We start from the raw sequence: 19,122 nt of genomic DNA, 5'->3' as shown, positions 1-19,122 counted from the left end.
TCTGACAGAGGACCGCAATTCACGTCGCAGGTCTGGAGGGCGTTTTGTACATCCTTAGGAACAAAACCCTGTTTGAGCTCAGGACACCATCCTCAGACTAACGGTCAGACAGAACGCCTCAACCAGGAATTGGAGGCCACCCTCCGCTGAGTCACTGCCTCCAACCCTGCTTCCTGGTCATCGTTATAAACACTGGAAATTAGATTTAAAATATTTTCTACTTATAAGTGTATTACTCCAGCACAATTGTGTTCACAATAAAATGTTCACACATTATTTTTAGGATTTTTATACATTACATTTTAAATAGTCTCACTTTTCACCACCAATTATAAAATGTTATATTGTTATTATGAGACATGAAACATTGTTGTCCTTTGTTACTGAAAGACTGACTGTGATTCTATTACCAGCAAATTACATATTACAGTATGTGAGCTAACACACTTGGTTAGACCTCGCTCTTGTACAGACTGGTGAGATTTTCTTTTATACCCCTTGAAGAGTACCCAGTGTGTAGAGTCTACACTTTGAGTTTACACTTTGGGTGGTTTGTTACTACTAACGGCAAATCACTCAGAAACCCTACATTGTAATCTGATTACCGGATAGCAATTGGCCTGTTCAGTACTGCTGATTCCTCCTGTGCTTTTTAAACTTTTTTTCACCAATGTTTTTTAATTTATTAGTGAGTGAATATGAATTTTCTCATAAATATAAAGAATACGACTCATAGTCTCAACTTAACCACATGGTCTTTCACTTTTATTAGCCCTGTGTTCCCTCTGTAATCAAACCATGTGATTATATTGTTATAAGTAGAATTTACTCAATCGGGTCACTACACAATGATTCAGCCACAAAAAATAACATTTCTGGGTTTCTACCAGTTTAGTCAGTCCTTTACATTATATTTACATTTTGGTTGGACATTCTTTGAAACTCTAATCAAAGGCGGCCCATATCCACATAGAATCTGGAAGAAAGAGAAGTTGGAAGGCTTCCTGACATATTCTCATAGCAGAAAATTATCTATTTAAACAGTCATTAAAATGTATTTCTGTAGTTATATAGTAGCTTTACTGAATCTCGCTTTGAAAAAAAAAAAAAACAAGCATATGTCATGCTGCAATGCATATTTCTCAGAAAGGCAACCCTTACATTTGGCTAAAGATAAATGTGATTAGTTATCACTATCACCTCACAGCATAAAGGTCCCTACTTTGAATCTAATCTTTCACCTTTCCATGCTTTCCCTGTTTGTGCATGACTTGTCAACAGGCTTTATTTTATTTTATTTTAGTTATGATAAACTCCTAAGCTTTCACGTTCATAAACTGACCATAGTTGTGAATAAGTATCTGTATGTCTCTCTGTGTTGGTCTTAACAGTAACAATTACAGTTGCTTAAAAAATTACAAATCACAAATCTTTGCTACAGGATGTGTTTTCAAATCAATCACACACTGCCCCGTGAAGTGTGACATTTGTAATTTGGGTTCTATTTGGAAGTACTTAAACATACTTGAACATTTTTATTTTATTTTATATGCATTCCTTAAATAAACAAAGGGGTAAAAATATTTATGCCAAATTTATTCTTACTTTTTAAATTTGACTTTTCTATTTTTGTAGTGTGTTGTGATTCTTCCCTTTAACTTTTTTAGAGATTCTTTGATTTCTTGTGTCTGAAGAACATATATGATAGGGTTCAGCATTGGAGGAAAGACTGATGTCAGAGACAGGTTTATGATTCTGGCATTTGGCTCTATGTTTAAACGTAGAGTGATTAATATTGGGAGGAAATAGATTGCCACTAATGAAAGATGAGCTGTGCAGGTTTTAAAGCCCTTCATTCTTTCTCGAACTGTGGCTACCTTAGCTAAAGCATAGCTTATACTCAGATAACTCAACAAAACAAACAAAAGAGGAATCCAAAGAATAAGAGCTGGCAAAATCCAAGCAGTTATATCGCTGGGTGTATAATCATTGCATGCAAGCCGGTATATCTGACCATGGTCACAAAAAAAGCTTTTAATAACGACTGACTCACAGAGGGAAAGCCTTGTAAGAAGGCCAGTTGCAATAAGTACAACAATAATGACAAACACCCAGAAGGAGGCAATTAAACAGAGCATGAACTTTTGAGTCACCTTCAGTTGATAATGCAGTGGGTAAACGATCGCCATAACTCTGTCATATGACAGTGCAACCAGATTTAGAGCTTGCATCGAAAGGAATACATAGCAGAAAAACAGGAATGTCAAGCAGTCATTATAGGAAATGTGAGGGTGATTAAACAAAAAGATATCGAGAACCTTTGGCACCATGGCAGAGTTACCTAACAGATCAACCAATGCAAGATTGAAAACTGCAATATATTTCGGTGTTCTTAGATTGTGATCCAAATATATTGCGGCCATGACAGCTGTGTTTGCCAGGACAGAAATAATATAAACAAAAAACAGAAAGGCATAATAATATTTTATATTAGGAATGCCAATAAATCCACTTATAATGAAAAATGCAGGACGCAAAAAAGTGATATTTTTTCCAAGTGCAGAGTTGAAAAGATCCATTGGCAAAAAATCTTAGAGTCTTATATTGCCTAAGCTGTGATAATGCAGACAGCAGTACTGCACATCATGATTCTGTTATGCAAACTGGAGTACCCCAGATGATGAAGTTCTAGCTGGTCCCCTCAGTGTTTATATTTATCAAACCAATAGCTACTCTGGTTTGATAGCTGGTGTGTGTGTGTGTGTGTGTGTGTGTGTGTGTGTGTGTGTGTGTGTGTGTGTGTGTGTGTGTGTGTGTGTGTGTGTGTTATCAGTGGGGGTGAGGTGGGTGGGTGGTGGGAGGTAGTTTCACATGTTGCTTTTTTCCTTTGTTGTTTGATATAGGTTTTTAAATGTTCAGCATTTTTCAATAATTCAAAATTTATACTGTGCCAATATGTTACAAAGTGAGAGGTCTGAACTGCCAGAACAGTTTAAAACCTGGACTCTTGCTCTATGTAGCAATGCTGTTGCACTACTTGTCACAATGACTCTGTGTGGCAGGCAGTGTATGGGCCCTAATGCAGGACTTGGATGCAGAACTAAACTCAAAAGTCATCTTTATTGCTGGAACCTTTCAAAAAACAAAGTAAAGCTGGGTTAAAGTTGGGCCCAAGTCAATTTCACTCACATTTGTGGAGGAATGTGGAGAGACAGTATCAATTGCTGCAGTTGGGGAGCAGTCTCTGCAGGCGGTGAGATGTGCAGAGACAGAATATCCAGGGTGAGCCACACCCTGGATATTCTGGGACAGCAAATGCCTCCAACAAGCTCAAGCGTGAAACCTCTGATGAACAGGTAGGCATCTTCGAAGCAGTAGTTCTTTCACTAGGCTGAAGTGATACACCATTATTGGGAAGTGGGAAGGAAAAACTCCCTTTTAACAGGAAAAAATCCTCAGACAGAAGGGAAGGTCAGCCATCTGCTGCGACTGGCTGGAGGTGAGCAGAGGAACAGTAGACAAAACCAGACTGTAGAAGCAAGCCAGAGATTAATAATAACCAATGATTAAATGCAAAGTTGTGTATAAACAGTCAGTCAAAAAAGATGAGGAAAAAGAAATAGTGCATCTCAGGAACCCCCCCAGAAGCCCAGGACTTTTAAGGGTGGATATCAAGGTCACCCACTCCCATTCTATGATATGGTACCATGAGGCCTTTAAGATAAGATGGGTTCAGATTTGTCATGGTCTGGGTGGTTACCTGCAGGTCTCCAACAGCGGCTCCTCCTCCTTTAGGCAGAGATTGGTTGCTCCTCCCTGGCTGACCACCTGTGGGCAATTATTCCGGCAGCATATAAGACCTGCGCACTCAACCGTTCATCGTCTGAGTATCTGCTATCCCCATGTTAGTCAAGTGGAGTGTGATTGCTTTGTCCAGAACCCGTGTGACGACTTACCTGTTTTTCTTGTCCTCAGAGGTAGCTCCTGGAGTGGAGGTCTCGCCTCCACCTCATCCACCAGGATCGCCGATTGTCTGCTGGATCCGTTGACTGTGCCCTCTCCTCTCATTACAGTGCCCCGGCCACTTCATAGCCCAGTTTCCACCTCTCCACTGCCTCAGCTGTTCAGCTGCACCCTAGAGTTGTCTAGGTCACCCTTAGTTAACTTAGTTTTTCTGCGCGCCTCTAGTGTGGTGGCGTCGTGTTGTTTTGCTGGTGTTTAACTGTGGGGGGAAATAAACCTTCTGTTCACTTACCGTCTCGCTTCCGGTTTGGTTTCTGCACTTGTGTCCATCTCTGTTACCTCGCGCCGTTCGGCCGTGACAGTATACTCAGGACAGTTTTATGGACACAGCAGACCCAACCCGTGTAGCGATAAGTAAGCAGGGGGCTATCATCGGTAGTCACGAACAGACGCTGCAGTATCTCCTAGCCCAAGTACACACGCTTACAGACGAGCAGGTTAAAATGCAATCCGACATCCAGTCCCTTCAACCCTCGGCGGAGTCAGAACCCGCCGCCAGTAGTTCACCTCAGCCCGTGGCAGATCCCGAGCCCCAGCGAGCTTACCTGTTCCGCGACGCAGCTTCCCCGGAGCCGGAGCCGTGCGCAGGTGACCCGGGGGCCTGTAGCGGTTTTCTTTTACAGTGTGAGCTGGCGTTCGGGCGTTCGCCCCGCTCTTTCGTTTTAGACACAGTTCGAGTTTCCTATATACCGTATTTTCACAACCATAAGACGCACCGTACTAAAAGGCGCAGTCTCAGTTATGTGTGCCATTACTGTATTTAACACACACATAAGGCGCACCTGATTATAGGGCGCATACAAGTATCAGTGTTTAAAAATAAAGCGGGAGCAAAACTGAGTTTGGTACTCACATTTTTATTACCGGTAATCGTCATCATCATCAGCATACAAGTGTGCGTATTTAAAAATGAAGCGGGAGCAAAACTGAGTTAGGTACTCACATTTTTATGCAGACATGTTAGCCCAAGCATCTACAATCCATTCGCAAATTGTGGCGTAACTCGCCCGGCGCTGCCTTCCACTCTTAGTGAAACTGTGGTCTCCATCGGTCATCCATCGCTCCCACGCCGCTCGCAGCCTTACTTTGAACGGCCGGTTCACATCGATGTCCAGCGGTTGGAGTTCCTTTGTCAGGCCTCCCGGAATGACAGCAAGCTCACAGTTCATTTGTTTCACTTGTTTTTTCACATCGGCTGTGAGATGGGCACGCATAGAGTCACAGATCAACAGCGATGGTGATGCGTGGAAAAAAACCACCTGGTCTCCTTACATACACCTCCCTCAGCCAGTCTTTCATCATTTTGTCATCCATCCAGCCCTTTTCATTTGCCTTGATGATTCCTGCTGGAAACTTCTCTTTAGGCAAAGTCTTTCTCTTAAAAATCACCATAGGCGGCAGTTTCTGTCCATTAGCATGGCAGCCAAGCACAACAGTAAAAGAAGACTTTTCGTGCCCCGTTGTGCGTATCGCTACCGTGCTGGTCCCCTTCTTCTCCACAGTGTGACTCACCGGGATGTCGAAAGTGAGCGGCACCTCGTCCATGTTAGTGATGTGGCTGGGCTGGATGTGTTTGTCGGCGATGTGTTTGCTGCAGTAGGAGCGGAAGATGGCCAGCTTTTCATTATAATCCGCTGGAAGTTGCTGCGCTACCGTAGTCCTGGTCCGGATGGAAAAATGGCACCGTTTCATGAAACGAAAGCACCAAGACGGACCTCCTCGGAAATGTTCAATTTTCATTTCTTCTGCTAGCGAAACTGCTTTTAGTCGAATGGTGACCGTCGAAACGCTTCTCCCACTCATTCTTTGCTCGATGATCCACTGCTCGAGTCTTTCCTCCAACTCGGGCCACCTCGCCTTATGTCCGCGGAAACTCAGCTGCGTCTTCTTGACCTGTCGGAGCTTGTTTTCCAGCTTCCTCCACTTGCAAACCATTGATTCATTAATCTTGAATTCTCTCGCGGCTGCTCGATTTCCATGTTCCTCCGCGTAGCTGATGGCCTTCAGTTTAAACTGTGCTTCATAAGCGTGTCTCTTTGCCATTTTCAGGGTTGTTAAAACAACGATGTTCCGCATAATGCACATACCTGTCCTTCTAGACAGGTATGTGCGATTGTCCCGGTATATACGATCAACGCCCACACTTCACCCTTTAGCGTTCTCATGGTGTTCTCTACTACGTCCTCCTTACAACACACAGGGCGCACTGCACTACAGGGCGCGCCGCACTTTTTAAAGAAAATCTAAGGCTTTTATGTGCGCCTTATAGTTGTGGAAATACGGTAATAGGTAAACTACGCGACCAAGCCCTAAATTGGGCCGAGGCATACCTGAGCGTACACCCGTTGCCGTCTTGTAGCTATGATGCCTTTCTTGGCGAGTTCAAGAAGACTTTTGCTCACCCTATCTCGGTGGGCAGTGCGGTTCGGCGGCTGTTAAATCTCCGTCAGGGCTGCCGTAGCATCGCGGATTATTTGATTGACTTCCGCACTGCCGCGGCAGCAGTCGGCTGGCCCGATAAGGCCCTTCAGGGAGTCTATTTGCAGTCGCTGAACGAGCACATGAAGGATCAGCTAGCGTCCCGAGACGAACCTGTCACTTTCGAGGAGTTAGCCTCGCTCACGCTTCGCATTGACAACAGACTGCGGGAGCGAGAGAGGAACTCCAGTACCCGTCAGCCAGTGCGGCGTGTGTCCCCGGTTTTCATTTCCCCATCGCCGCTTCCGGTTCAGCCTTCGGCCACAGTCGCCGTGGAGAGGACTGAATCGGAACCAGAACCCATGCAGATCGGGTGATCCCGGTTGTCCCCGCAAGAGAGGGAGAGGCGTTGTCGCTCTCGCTCGTGTTTTTATTGTGGCTCCGCTGAGCATTTTATTTCCACCTGTCCCAAGAAAGGAAAAGGGGGCGCCCACCGGTAGGTCCGGGGATACGGGTGGGTGGTACCAATATTGATTCTAAGCCCCGTTTTTGTTGCCGGTTACGCTCTTGCTCGGTTCTGCGACCCACACGTCCCAGGCATTAGTCGATTCAGGCGCCGAGCAAAGCCTCATTGATAAAGAATTAGCCAAGCAGCTGAATATTCCCCTTTTTGAGTTGGACTCTAGCATCCCAGTTAAAGCACTAGTAAACCAAGTTTTCTCTCACATCACTCACTGCACCGCACCTATTACTATAGTCACCTCAGGCAACCATAGGGACAGACTCCCCTTCTTGACATTCCACTCCCCCAGCACTCCCGTTATCCTTGGTTTCACCTGGCTAAAACTACATAACCCTCATCTGCACTGGGCAGGGCAGAAAGTTATAATTTGCAGCCCATTTTGCCATGCCAATTGTCTCGTCTCAGCCCCGCCGTCTGCCATTGTCGAGCTCGCACATGACGAAAGCGCCAACATAGACCTTTCTGTTATACCTTTGGTATACCATGACTTAAGGGAGGTTTTTAACAAAGACAAAGCTCAATCACTACCCCCGCACAGACCTTACAACTGTGCCATAGACCTGTTACCGGGTTCCACCCTACCTTCAAGCCGCCTCTACAACCTGACACGCCCCGAGAAGACAGCCATGGAAAAGTACATTCTCTGGCCGTGGGCATCATCAGACCCTCCTCTTCACCCATGGGGGCCGGATTTTTCTTTGCCGGTAAGAAGGACGGCCCTGTATCGATTTTAGGAGGCTTAATGACATAACGATAAAAAACAAATACCCCTTACCGCTGATCAGTTCCGCCTTCGAGACGGTCCATGGTGCCTCCATTTTCACAAAATTAGACCTCAGAAATGCGTACCACCTCGTCAGAATCAGGGAGGGCAATGAGTGGAAAACCACCTTTAACACTCACTTGGGGCACTTTGAATATCTAGTGATGCCTTTCGGTCTCACAAATGCCCCAGCGGTTTTCCAAAATCTGGTGAATGATGTACTGCGAGATTTCCTCGACCGTTTTGTCTTCGTTTATCTCGACGACATCCTGATTTTTTCCAAAAACCTGGAGGAGCACCAAACGCATGTCCGAGCCGTGTGACAACGGTTGCTGGAGAATAAACTGTACGTTAAGGCGGAGAAATGTGAATTCCACTCCCTTTCCGTCTCGTTCCTGGGCTACATCCTTGGGGGGGCAGGTGAAGACAGACCCGGCTAAAATACAGGCAGTCGTGCAATGGCCCATTCCAACGTCCCGGAGTCTTCTGTAGCGTTTCTTGGGCTTCGCAAACTTTTACCGCCGCTTCATCAGAAACTACAGCCAAGTAGCAGCACCGCTGACCCAGCTAACATCTTCAAAGCTCCCTTTCATTTAGGGTCCGGAAGCAGGAGCTGCTTTCTCCAAGTTAAAGGAACTGTTTACCTCAGCGCCGATTTTAATTCACCCCGACCCCAAGAAGCCATTTATAGTTGAGGTGGATGCGTCTGACGTCGGGGTAGGAGCGGTATTGTCACAGTGCTCTGGCACGGCGTCCAAACTTCACCCGTGCGCCTTTTTTTCCCTGTCGCTTATCACCGCTGAGCGGAATTACGACGTGGGTGAAAGGGAACTGTTGGCCATGAAACTGGCCTTAGAGGAGTGGCGGCACTATCTCGAGGGAGCGGAACACCCATTCATAGTGTGGACTGATCACAAAAACTTGACTTACCTTCGTACAGCCAAGAGACTGAATTCACGTCAAGCTCGCTGGTCCATGTTTTTCAGTAGGTTTAACTTCTCGATCTCTTACCGCCCAGGGTCCCGCAACGTGAAACCGCAAATCTAACACGCAACGCCCGGCTTGGTTGTTGCAGCCTCTCTCCATTCCACGGCGTCCCTGGTTGCATATTTCTTTGGATTTTGTTACTGTTCTACCGGTTTCTTCTGGCAAGACCGCAATCCTCACTGTGATTGACAGATTTTCCAAGGCAGCTCACTTCATTGCCCTCGACAAACACATCCACTGAAACTGCTAATCTGCTAGTTGACCATGTTTTTAGGCTGCATGGGATACCCACTGAGATCGTCTCTGACAGAGGACCGCAATTCACGTCGCAGGTCTGGAGGGCGTTTTGTACATCCTTAGGAACAAAACCCTGTTTGAGCTCAGGACACCATCCTCAGACTAACGGTCAGACAGAACGCCTCAACCAGGAATTGGAGGCCACCCTCCGCTGAGTCACTGCCTCCAACCCTGCTTCCTGGTCATCGTTATAAACACTGGAAATTAGATTTAAAATATTTTCTACTTATAAGTGTATTACTCCAGCACAATTGTGTTCACAATAAAATGTTCACACATTATTTTTAGGATTTTTATACATTACATTTTAAATAGTCTCACTTTTCACCACCAATTATAAAATGTTATATTGTTATTATGAGACATGAAACATTGTTGTCCTTTGTTACTGAAAGACTGACTGTGATTCTATTACCAGCAAATTACATATTACAGTATGTGAGCTAACACACTTGGTTAGACCTCGCTCTTGTACAGACTGGTGAGATTTTCTTTTATACCCCTTGAAGAGTACCCAGTGTGTAGAGTCTACACTTTGAGTTTACACTTTGGGTGGTTTGTTACTACTAACGGCAAATCACTCAGAAACCCTACATTGTAATCTGATTACCGGATAGCAATTGGCCTGTTCAGTACTGCTGATTCCTCCTGTGCTTTTTAAACTTTTTTTCACCAATGTTTTTTAATTTATTAGTGAGTGAATATGAATTTTCTCATAAATATAAAGAATACGACTCATAGTCTCAACTTAACCACATGGTCTTTCACTTTTATTAGCCCTGTGTTCCCTCTGTAATCAAACCATGTGATTATATTGTTATAAGTAGAATTTACTCAATCGGGTCACTACACAATGATTCAGCCACAAAAAATAACATTTCTGGGTTTCTACCAGTTTAGTCAGTCCTTTACATTATATTTACATTTTGGTTGGACATTCTTTGAAACTCTAATCAAAGGCGGCCCATATCCACATAGAATCTGGAAGAAAGAGAAGTTGGAAGGCTTCCTGACATATTCTCATAGCAGAAAATTATCTATTTAAACAGTCATTAAAATGTATTTCTGTAGTTATATAGTAGCTTTACTGAATCTCGCTTTGAAAAAAAAAAAAAACAAGCATATGTCATGCTGCAATGCATATTTCTCAGAAAGGCAACCCTTACATTTGGCTAAAGATAAATGTGATTAGTTATCACTATCACCTCACAGCATAAAGGTCCCTACTTTGAATCTAATCTTTCACCTTTCCATGCTTTCCCTGTTTGTGCATGACTTGTCAACAGGCTTTATTTTATTTTATTTTAGTTATGATAAACTCCTAAGCTTTCACGTTCATAAACTGACCATAGTTGTGAATAAGTATCTGTATGTCTCTCTGTGTTGGTCTTAACAGTAACAATTACAGTTGCTTAAAAAATTACAAATCACAAATCTTTGCTACAGGATGTGTTTTCAAATCAATCACACACTGCCCCGTGAAGTGTGACATTTGTAATTTGGGTTCTATTTGGAAGTACTTAAACATACTTGAACATTTTTATTTTATTTTATATGCATTCCTTAAATAAACAAAGGGGTAAAAATATTTATGCCAAATTTATTCTTACTTTTTAAATTTGACTTTTCTATTTTTGTAGTGTGTTGTGATTCTTCCCTTTAACTTTTTTAGAGATTCTTTGATTTCTTGTGTCTGAAGAACATATATGATAGGGTTCAGCATTGGAGGAAAGACTGATGTCAGAGACAGGTTTATGATTCTGGCATGTGGCTCTATGTTTGCACGTAGAATAGATATGATTAATATTGGGAGGAAATAGATTGCCACTAATGAAAGATGAGCTGTGCAGGTTTTAAAGCCCTTCATTCTTTCTCGAACTGTGGCTACCTTAGCTAAAGCATAGCCTATACTCAGATAACTCAACAAAACAAACAAAAGAGGAAGCCAAAGAATAAGAGCTGGCAAAATCCAAGCAGTTATATCGCTGGGTGTATAATCATTGCATGCAAGCCGGTATATCTGACCATGGTCACAAAAAAAGCTTTTAATAACGACTGACTCACAGAGGGAAAGCCTTGTAAGAAGGCCAGTTGCAATAAGTACAACAATAATGACAAACACCCAGAAAGAGGCAATTAAACAGAACATGAACTTTTGAGTCACCTTCAGTTGATAATGCAGTGGGTAAACGATCGCCATAACTCTGTCATATGACAGTGCAACCAGATTTAGAGCTTGCATCGAAAGGAATACATAGCAGAAAAACAGGAATGTCAAGCAGTCATTATAGGAAATGTGAGGGTGATTAAACAAAAAGATATCGAGAACCTTTGGCACCATGGCAGAGTTACCTAACAGATCAACCAATGCAAGATTGAAAACTGCAATATATTTCGGTGTTCTTAGATTGTGATCCAAATATATTGTGGCCATGACAGCTGTGTTTGCCAGGACAGAAATAATATAAACAAAAACCAGAAAGGCATAATAATATTTTATATTAGGAATGCCAATAAATCCACTTATAATGAAAAATGCAGGACGCAAAAAAGTGATATTTTTTCCAAGTGCAGAGTTGAAAAGATCCATTGGCAAAAGATCTTAGAGTCTTATATTGCCTAAGCTGTGATAATGCAGACAGCAGTACTGCACATCATGATTCTGTTATGCAAACTGGAGTACCCCAGATGATGAAGTTCTAGCTGACTCCCTCAGCGTTTATATTTATCAAACCAATAGCTACTCTGGTTTGATAGCTGGTGTGTGTGTGTGTGTGTGTGTGTGTGTGTGTGTGTGTGTGTGTGTGTGTGTGTGTGTGTGTGTGTGTGTGTGTGTGTGTTATCAGTGGGGGTGAGGTGGGTGGGTGGTGGGAGGTAGTTTCACATGTTGCTTTTTTCCTTTGTTGTTTGATATAGGTTTTTAAATGTTCAGCATTTTTCAATAATTCAAAATTTATACTGTGCCAATATGTTACAAAGTGAGAGGTCTGAACTGCCAGAACAGTTTAAAACCTGGACTCTTGCTCTATGTAGCAATGCTGTTGCACTACTTGTCACAATGACTCTGTGTGGCAGGCAGTGTATGGGCCCTAATGCAGGACTTGGATGCAGAACTAAACTCAAAAGTCATCTTTATTGCTGGAACCTTTCAATAAACAAAGTAAAGCTGGGTTAAAGTTGAAGTTGGGCCCAAGTTCAATTCAATTCAATTCAATTCAATTCAATTGTATTTATATAGCGCCAAATCACAACAAAAGTCGCCTCAAGGCGCTTCATAGATACAGAGAAAAACCCAACAATCATATGACCATCTATGAGCAAGCACTTTGGCGACAGTGGGAAGGAAAAACTCCCTTTTAACAGGAAGAAACCTCCGGCAGAACCAGGCTCAGGGAGGGGCGGCCATCTGCTGCGACCGGTTGGGGTGAGAGAAGGAAGACAGGATAAAAGACATGCTGTGGAAGAGAGACAGAGGTTAATAACAGATATGATTCAATGCAGAGAGGTCTGTTAATACATAGTGAGTGAGAAAGGTGACTGGAAAGGAAAAACTCAATGCATCATGGGAATCCCCCGGCAGCCTACGTCTATTGCAGCATAACTAAGGGAGGATTCAGGGTCACCTGGTCCAGCCCTAACTATATGCTTTAGCAAAAAGGAAAGTTTTAAGTCTAATCTTAAAAGTAGAGATAGTGTCTGTCTCCCGAATCCAAACTGGAAGCTGGTTCCACAGAAGAGGGGCCTGAAAACTGAAGGCTCTCCCTCCCATTCTACTTTTAAATACTCTAGGAACAACAAGCAGGCCTGCAGTGCGAGAGCGAAGTGCTCTAATAGGGTGATATGGTACTACAAGGTCATTAAGATAAGATGGGGCCTGATTATTTAAGACCTTGTATGTGAGGAGCAGGATTTTGAATTCAATTCTGGACTTAACAGGAAGCCAATGAAGGGAAGCCAAAACAGGAGAAATATGCTCTCTCTTTCTAGTCCCTGTCAGTACTCTTGCTGCAGCATTTTGGATTAGCTGAAGGCTTTTCAGTGAGTTTTTTGGACATCCTGATAATAATGAATTACAGTAGTCCAGCCTGGAAGTAATAAATGCATGAACTAGTTTTTCAGCGTCACTCTGAGACAGGATATTTCTAATTTTAGAGATGTTGCGCAAATGGAAGAAAGCAGTCTTACATATTTGTTTAATATGTGCGTTGAAGGACATGTCCTGGTCAAAAATGACTCCAAGGTTCCTCACAGCGTTACTGGAGGCCAAGGTAATGCCATCCAGGGTAAGAATCTGGTTAGATACCATATTTCTAAGATTTTCAGGGCCGAGTACAATAACCTCAGTTTTATCTGAATTAAGAAGCAGAAAGTTAGCGGCCATCCAGGTCTTTATGTCTTTAAGACATTCATGCAGTTTAACTAATTGGTGTGTGTTATCTGGCTACATGGACAGATAGAGCTGGGTGTCATCAGCATAGCAGTGAAAATGTATGCTATGTCTTCTAATGATGCTGCCTAAGGGAAGCATGTATAATATAAACAGAATTGGTCCTAGCACTGAACCCTGTGGAACTCCATAATTAACCTCAGTGTGTGAAGAGGACTCTCCATTTACATGCACAAATTGGAGTCTATTAGATAGATATGATACAAACTACTGCAGTGCAGTACCTGTAATACCTACAGCATGTTCTAATCGCTCTAATAACGTCAGACACATAAAAACCAAAATTTCCAGAAGCCTCGCAGTTTTGAACAAAGTGAAACAATTCCTTGATAAAGATGCACTTTGTACTCTGTACTGTACCCTGGTTCTTCCATATCTTACATATTGTGTGGAAGTGTGGGGAAATACATATAAAAATACAACTAATCCATTAGTCACAGTACAGAAACGAGCACTGCGTATTATTCACAAGGCTGGTTATCTAGATCATACTCACAAATTCTTTCTTCAGGCAAAGTTACTTAAATTCCAGGATCTGGTTAATTACAATACATCCATAATTTTGTATAAAGCTTTTACTAAACTTTTACCGGCAAATTTACAAACTAGATTTGAAATTCGAGAAAAGGTTTATAATGTGAGAGGCTTTGGAGAATTCAAATTACCCAGAACTCGAACAACCCGTAAAGGTTTTTGTGTGTCTGTATGTGGTGTGAAAATCTGGAACAGTCTGAGTTTACAATTGACACAATGCAAAAATATTCATAGATTTAAATTCCTCTACAAACAGTTGGTCTGGTCACAGTATACTCAATGATGGTTTTTAGTGTGCTCTGTAATGTCTGTTCTCTTACCATTGCTGGTATGGATTCAAAAAAAAAAAAAAGTGTGCGTATGTATGTACATATATGTACATGTGTGTGTAGATATATATGTATGTATATGTATGTGTGCTTGTTACTTGTAGTTACCTGTGGTAATGCAATTTATAATTTACATATTCTGTATTCAGTTATGAAGGCTCTAATTGTTGTTTGCGAGCTGCCGTTTAGATGCTTGTATGTGCCCGGGGCTGTTGATGGGTCTGTATGCAATGATGGGCGTAGCTGCGGGAAGTTTATTGTTTTTTTTGTTGATGAGTGAATATAGGGGTGGGATTTAATAAGTTTTCTTCGTCCCACTTCTTTTTCAGGCAATTTTTGTTTTTTGTTTTGTGCATTTTATGTTCAATATAGGTATTTGTTGTGCCTGAAAATGAACAAATAAATGAAATGAATGAAAAATGAAATGAATAGGATATTATGGTCAACAGTATCGAATGCTGCAGTAAGGTCTAGCAGGACAAGCAGAGAGATGAGACCACTGTCAGAGGCCATAAGAAGATCATTTGTAACCTTCACTAAAGCTGTTTCTGTGCTGTGATGAGCTCTGAAACCTGACTGAAACTCTTCAAATAAACCATTGCTCTGCAGATGATCTGTTAGCTGTTTGACAACTACTCTTTCAAGGATTTTTGATACGAAAGGAAGGTTGGAGATTGGCCTATAATTAGCTAAGACTGCTGGGTCTAGAGATGGCTTTTTGAGTAAAGGTTTAACTACAGCCAGCTTGAAGGCCTGTGGTACATAGCCGATTATTAGAGATAAATGATGATCAAATGATCAACCTAAGATCGAAGAATTAATTAATGGCAGGACTTCTTTGAGCAGTTTTGTAGGAATGGGGTCTAAAAGACACGTTGATGGTTTGGAGGAAGTAATTATTGAAGTTAACTCAGAAAGATAAATTGGAGAAAAAGAGTCTAACTTAACATCAATGGTACTAAGAGTAGCTGTAGATAATATTACATCTGTGGGATGATTACTGGTAATTTTTTCTCTAATGATAAAAATTTTATTTGTGAAGAAGTTCATGAAGTCATTACTAGTTAACGTTAAAGGGATGGTTGGCTCAAAAGAGCTCTGACTTTTTGTCAGCCTGGCTACAGTGCTGAAGAGAAACCTGGGGTTGTTCTTATTTTCTTCAATCAGTGATGAATAGTAAGATGTTCTGGCTTTGCGGAGGGCTTTCTTATAAAGCAGCAAACTATTTCTCCAGGCTAAATGATGATCCTCTAAATTTGTAACACGCCATTTCCTCTCCAGATTACGAGTCATCTGCTTTAGGGTACGTGTTTGAGAATTATACCACGGAGTCAGGTACTTCTGATTAGAGACCTTAGTTTTCACTGGAGCTACAGTATCCAGAGTGGTACGTAGTGAGGAGGTGAAATTATTAACAAGATAATCGACCTCTGTTGGGGTAGCGTTCAGATAGCTGCTCTGCTCTGTGTTGGTACAGGGCATTGAAGATGATAACAGTGGGTGGATTATATTCTTAAACTTAGTTACAGCGCTTTCAGAAAGACATCTACTTTGATAAAGTCTACTCTCCACCGCTGTGTAATCAATTATTGTAAATGTAAATGTTATCAGGAAATGATCAGACAGGAGAGGATTTTCAGGAAACACTGTTAAATGTTCAGTTTCTATGCCATATGTTAAAACAAGATCTAGAGTGTGATTAAAGTGGTGGGTGGGTTCTTTTACATTTTGAGAGAAACCAATTGAGTCTAATAACAGACTAAATGCCATGTTGAGGCTGTCATTTTTAGCATCTACATGGATGTTAAAATCACCCACAATAATTATTTTATCTGAGCTCAGAACTAAATTAGATATAAAGTCTGAGAAATCAGACAGAAACTCTGTGTAAGGCCCAGGTGGACGATAGATGATAACAAGTAATACTGGTTTCTGAGTTTCACAGCTGGGGTGGACAATGTTAAGCATCAGGCTTTCAAATGAATTAAAAGTCTGTCTTGGTCTTTCATTAATTAATAGGCTGGTGTGAAAAATTGCTGCCACACCGCCCCCTCGGCCTGTGCTTCGAGATTTCTGGTAGTTAGAATGACTCGGGGGTGTTGATTCATTTAAACTAACATAATCATCCTGCTGCAACCAGGTTTCTGTAAGGCAGAGTAAATCAATTTGTTGATCAATTATTAAGTCATGTACCAACAGAGACTTGGAGGAGAGAGACCTAATATTTAATAATCCACAATTTCACTGTTTTACTCTTTGGTTCAGGTGTGGATACTGTATTGTTCTTTCTTTGTAATTGTTTATGTTTAAGTTGTTTGTTGCTGGTTTTTAGTTTGTTTTTTGTCTTTTTGGAAGCTGACACAGTCTCTATGGAGATGGGTTTTTGGGGGGGTAGAAGGAGGAGAGAAGCTGCAGAGAGGCGTGTAAGACTGCAACTCTGCTTCCTGGTCCCAACTCTGGATAGTCATATTTTGGGGGGTTTAATAAATTTGTCCATATTTCTAGAAATGAGAGCTGCTCCATCCAAAGTGGGATGGATGCCGTCTCTCCTAACAAGACCAGGTTTCCTCCAGAAGGTTTGCCAATTATCTATGAAGCCCACATCGTTTCTGGGACACCACTCAGACAGCCAGCAATTTAAGGAGAACATGCGGCTAAACATGTCACTCCTGGTCTGATTGGGGAGGGGACCAGAGAAAACTACAGAGTCCGACATTGTTTTAGCAAAGTTGTACACTGTCATGGTCCTGGGCCATGTGGGCCCAGTATTCTTAGTTCCTTGTATTTTTGTATTTCGTTCCTTATTTAGGCCATGTTTTCTGAGTTGCCCTGTTGTGTTGTTCCCTAAGTGTTTTCCCGTCATGGCTTTTACCCCCTGTGTGCCCCTCTGTGTATCTGTGAGCCCTCGTCTCTCCTTATGTTCTATTCCATGTTTCCCCTGCCCATTATGTCTAAGTTCTCCCCGTGCTCTCTCTCCCCCCTGTGTGCCCTCTATGTATTTATGAGCCCTCGTCTCCCTTTGTGGTTGTTTCATGTTTCCCCAGCCCGTTATGTCTGTATTTCCCCGTGCTCTCTCTCCTCCTGTCTGAACCTCTGTGCCTGTACATGTCATGTTCAGTTCACCCCGCCCTGTCTCGTTATGATTATCAGTGTCACCTGTGTTCCCCGTGTGTGCCCACTTTCCTCGTTTACCCTCTGTGTATTTCTGTCTGAGTCTCCCTCTGTTCGGCGTCGCGTTCTCCCTCATGTTGTGTGTAATTCTCCCCGTGGTTCGGTTCCTTGTACAGTTCATGCTTTAGTTTTCCCAGTTTTAGTTTATTCTGTATTGCTTCCCGTGGCCAGCAATAAAGCTGTGTTTTTTGAGTTTATCCCCGTGTCTGTGAACCTGCATCTTGGGTCCTTCCCCTGCCTGCCACACAACGTATCATGACAGAAGAACGCGACCACGATATGGACCCAGCAGTTCACAACCCCTCCGCGGACCTCCAGGACGACGCGACCATGTCGGACTCAGCGGACATTTCAGAGGAGGTAGGGGAGGAGCTGAACCGGCTCTGCCGCATTATGGATCGCATCATCGGATGCGCGGATCCAAGTGTGGTTGCCACAGGATTGGCGGCCGTGGACGCCGTTTTGTTGCGGGAGCCACGGTTGCGACAGCTCCCCCACCTCGTCGAGGCGTTTGACTCCCTGGGCCCCCTTAAGGAGGAGCTTCGTGCCCGTGCGCTGGCCCAGAGGGTCCTGAATGCCGCCTCAGCACCCACACCTCCGTCCCGTGAACGGGTGTCATCGCCGCTGTCTCATGAGCCAGTAGCGGTCAGAGTTGGAACGGTGAGGCTCGCCACTGACACACCTTCCGCCCGCACCCCGCCGGCTTCCGCGTCTTCACCGCGGTCTGGCCGCACGGCGTGGCGCATGGAGACAACGGAAGCCATAGACTTTGGCGAGGAAGAGCGGCAGCAGGTGTTACGGGCTTATCGGGAGGACGAGCGCCGGTGGAAACCCTGGCTCATCCCGGAGGAGGACCTCTCACCTGCTGCACAGCCTACCAGCCGCTCGCCGTCTCCGATCCGCTTAGGCTATTTTTCGCCTGCCTCATTTCTGGCAAGGATGGGGGCGGACGACGGGGAACTCACCACTACGTCACCCTCTGTGTTGGCGCCATCTGCGCCCATCGCGCCAGCTTCCTCTGCTCGAAGGAGGCGGCGCACCCGCCGCCATAAACCGGACAATGCTAAGACTACAAAACATGAAGTGGACGGCGGGTTCATTTTTGATAGAGCTATTTTTGTCGACCCTGAGCCTGCCATTTCTCGGACAGTTTTTTCTGAGCCTGCTCCTTTTCCTGCTCGTGTTTCTCCTCCCAGGCCAGTTCAGTTAGCTCCCTCGCAGCCATCCTCAGTTCAGTTAGCTCCCTCGCAGCCACCCTCAGTTCAGTTAGCTCCCTCGCAGCCACCCTCAGTTCAGTTAGCTCCCTCGCAGCCACCCTCAGTTCAGTTAGCTCTCTCGCAGCCACCCTCAGTTCAGTCTCCAGTAGCTCCAGTGTCACCCCCAGTTCAGTCTCCAGTAGCTCCAGTGTCACCCCCAGTTCAGTCTCCAGTAGCTCCAGTGTCACCCCCAGTTCAGTCTCCAGTAGCTCCAGTGCCGCCTGTAGAGCAGGCCCCAGTAGCTCCAGTGCCGCCTGTAGCGCAGGCCCCAGTAGCTCCAGTGCCGCCTGTAGCGCAGGCCCCAGTAGCTCCAGTGCCGCCTGTAGCGCAGGCCCCAGTAGCTCCAGTGCCGCCTGTAGCGCAGGCTCCAGTAG

General features: G+C 43.8%; 2 protein-coding genes across 2 annotated transcripts; both read right to left on the bottom strand.

Annotated features, from left to right (window-relative positions):
- Window positions 1-1,601: 1,601 nt before the first annotated feature.
- LOC143420730 (olfactory receptor 1500-like) lies at window positions 1,602-2,579 on the bottom strand. The gene has a single exon (XM_076888843.1). It carries the CDS (start codon window positions 2,577-2,579, stop codon window positions 1,602-1,604), a length of 978 nt encoding a protein of 325 aa, XP_076744958.1.
- Window positions 2,580-10,617: 8,038 nt separating this feature from the next.
- LOC143420729 (olfactory receptor 1500-like) lies at window positions 10,618-11,601 on the bottom strand. Its single transcript, XM_076888842.1, has one exon. It carries the CDS (start codon window positions 11,599-11,601, stop codon window positions 10,618-10,620), a length of 984 nt encoding a protein of 327 aa, XP_076744957.1.
- Between the last annotated feature and the right edge of the window lie 7,521 nt (window positions 11,602-19,122).

The sequence above is a fragment of the Maylandia zebra genome, linkage group LG10, assembly GCF_041146795.1.
Source record: "Maylandia zebra isolate NMK-2024a linkage group LG10, Mzebra_GT3a, whole genome shotgun sequence".
NCBI lineage: Eukaryota > Metazoa > Chordata > Actinopteri > Cichliformes > Cichlidae > Maylandia > Maylandia zebra.
The sequence above is the reverse complement of the archived record's forward strand: the minus strand, read 5'-3'. Positions and strand labels throughout refer to the sequence as shown.

Bases quoted from the DNA above. Each gene is read 5' to 3' on its own strand.
- LOC143420730 (XM_076888843.1), bottom strand. From the start codon at position 2,579: ATGGATCTTTTCAACTCTGCACTTGGAAAAAATATCACTTTTTTGCGT.
- LOC143420729 (XM_076888842.1), bottom strand. From the start codon at position 11,601: ATGGATCTTTTCAACTCTGCACTTGGAAAAAATATCACTTTTTTGCGT.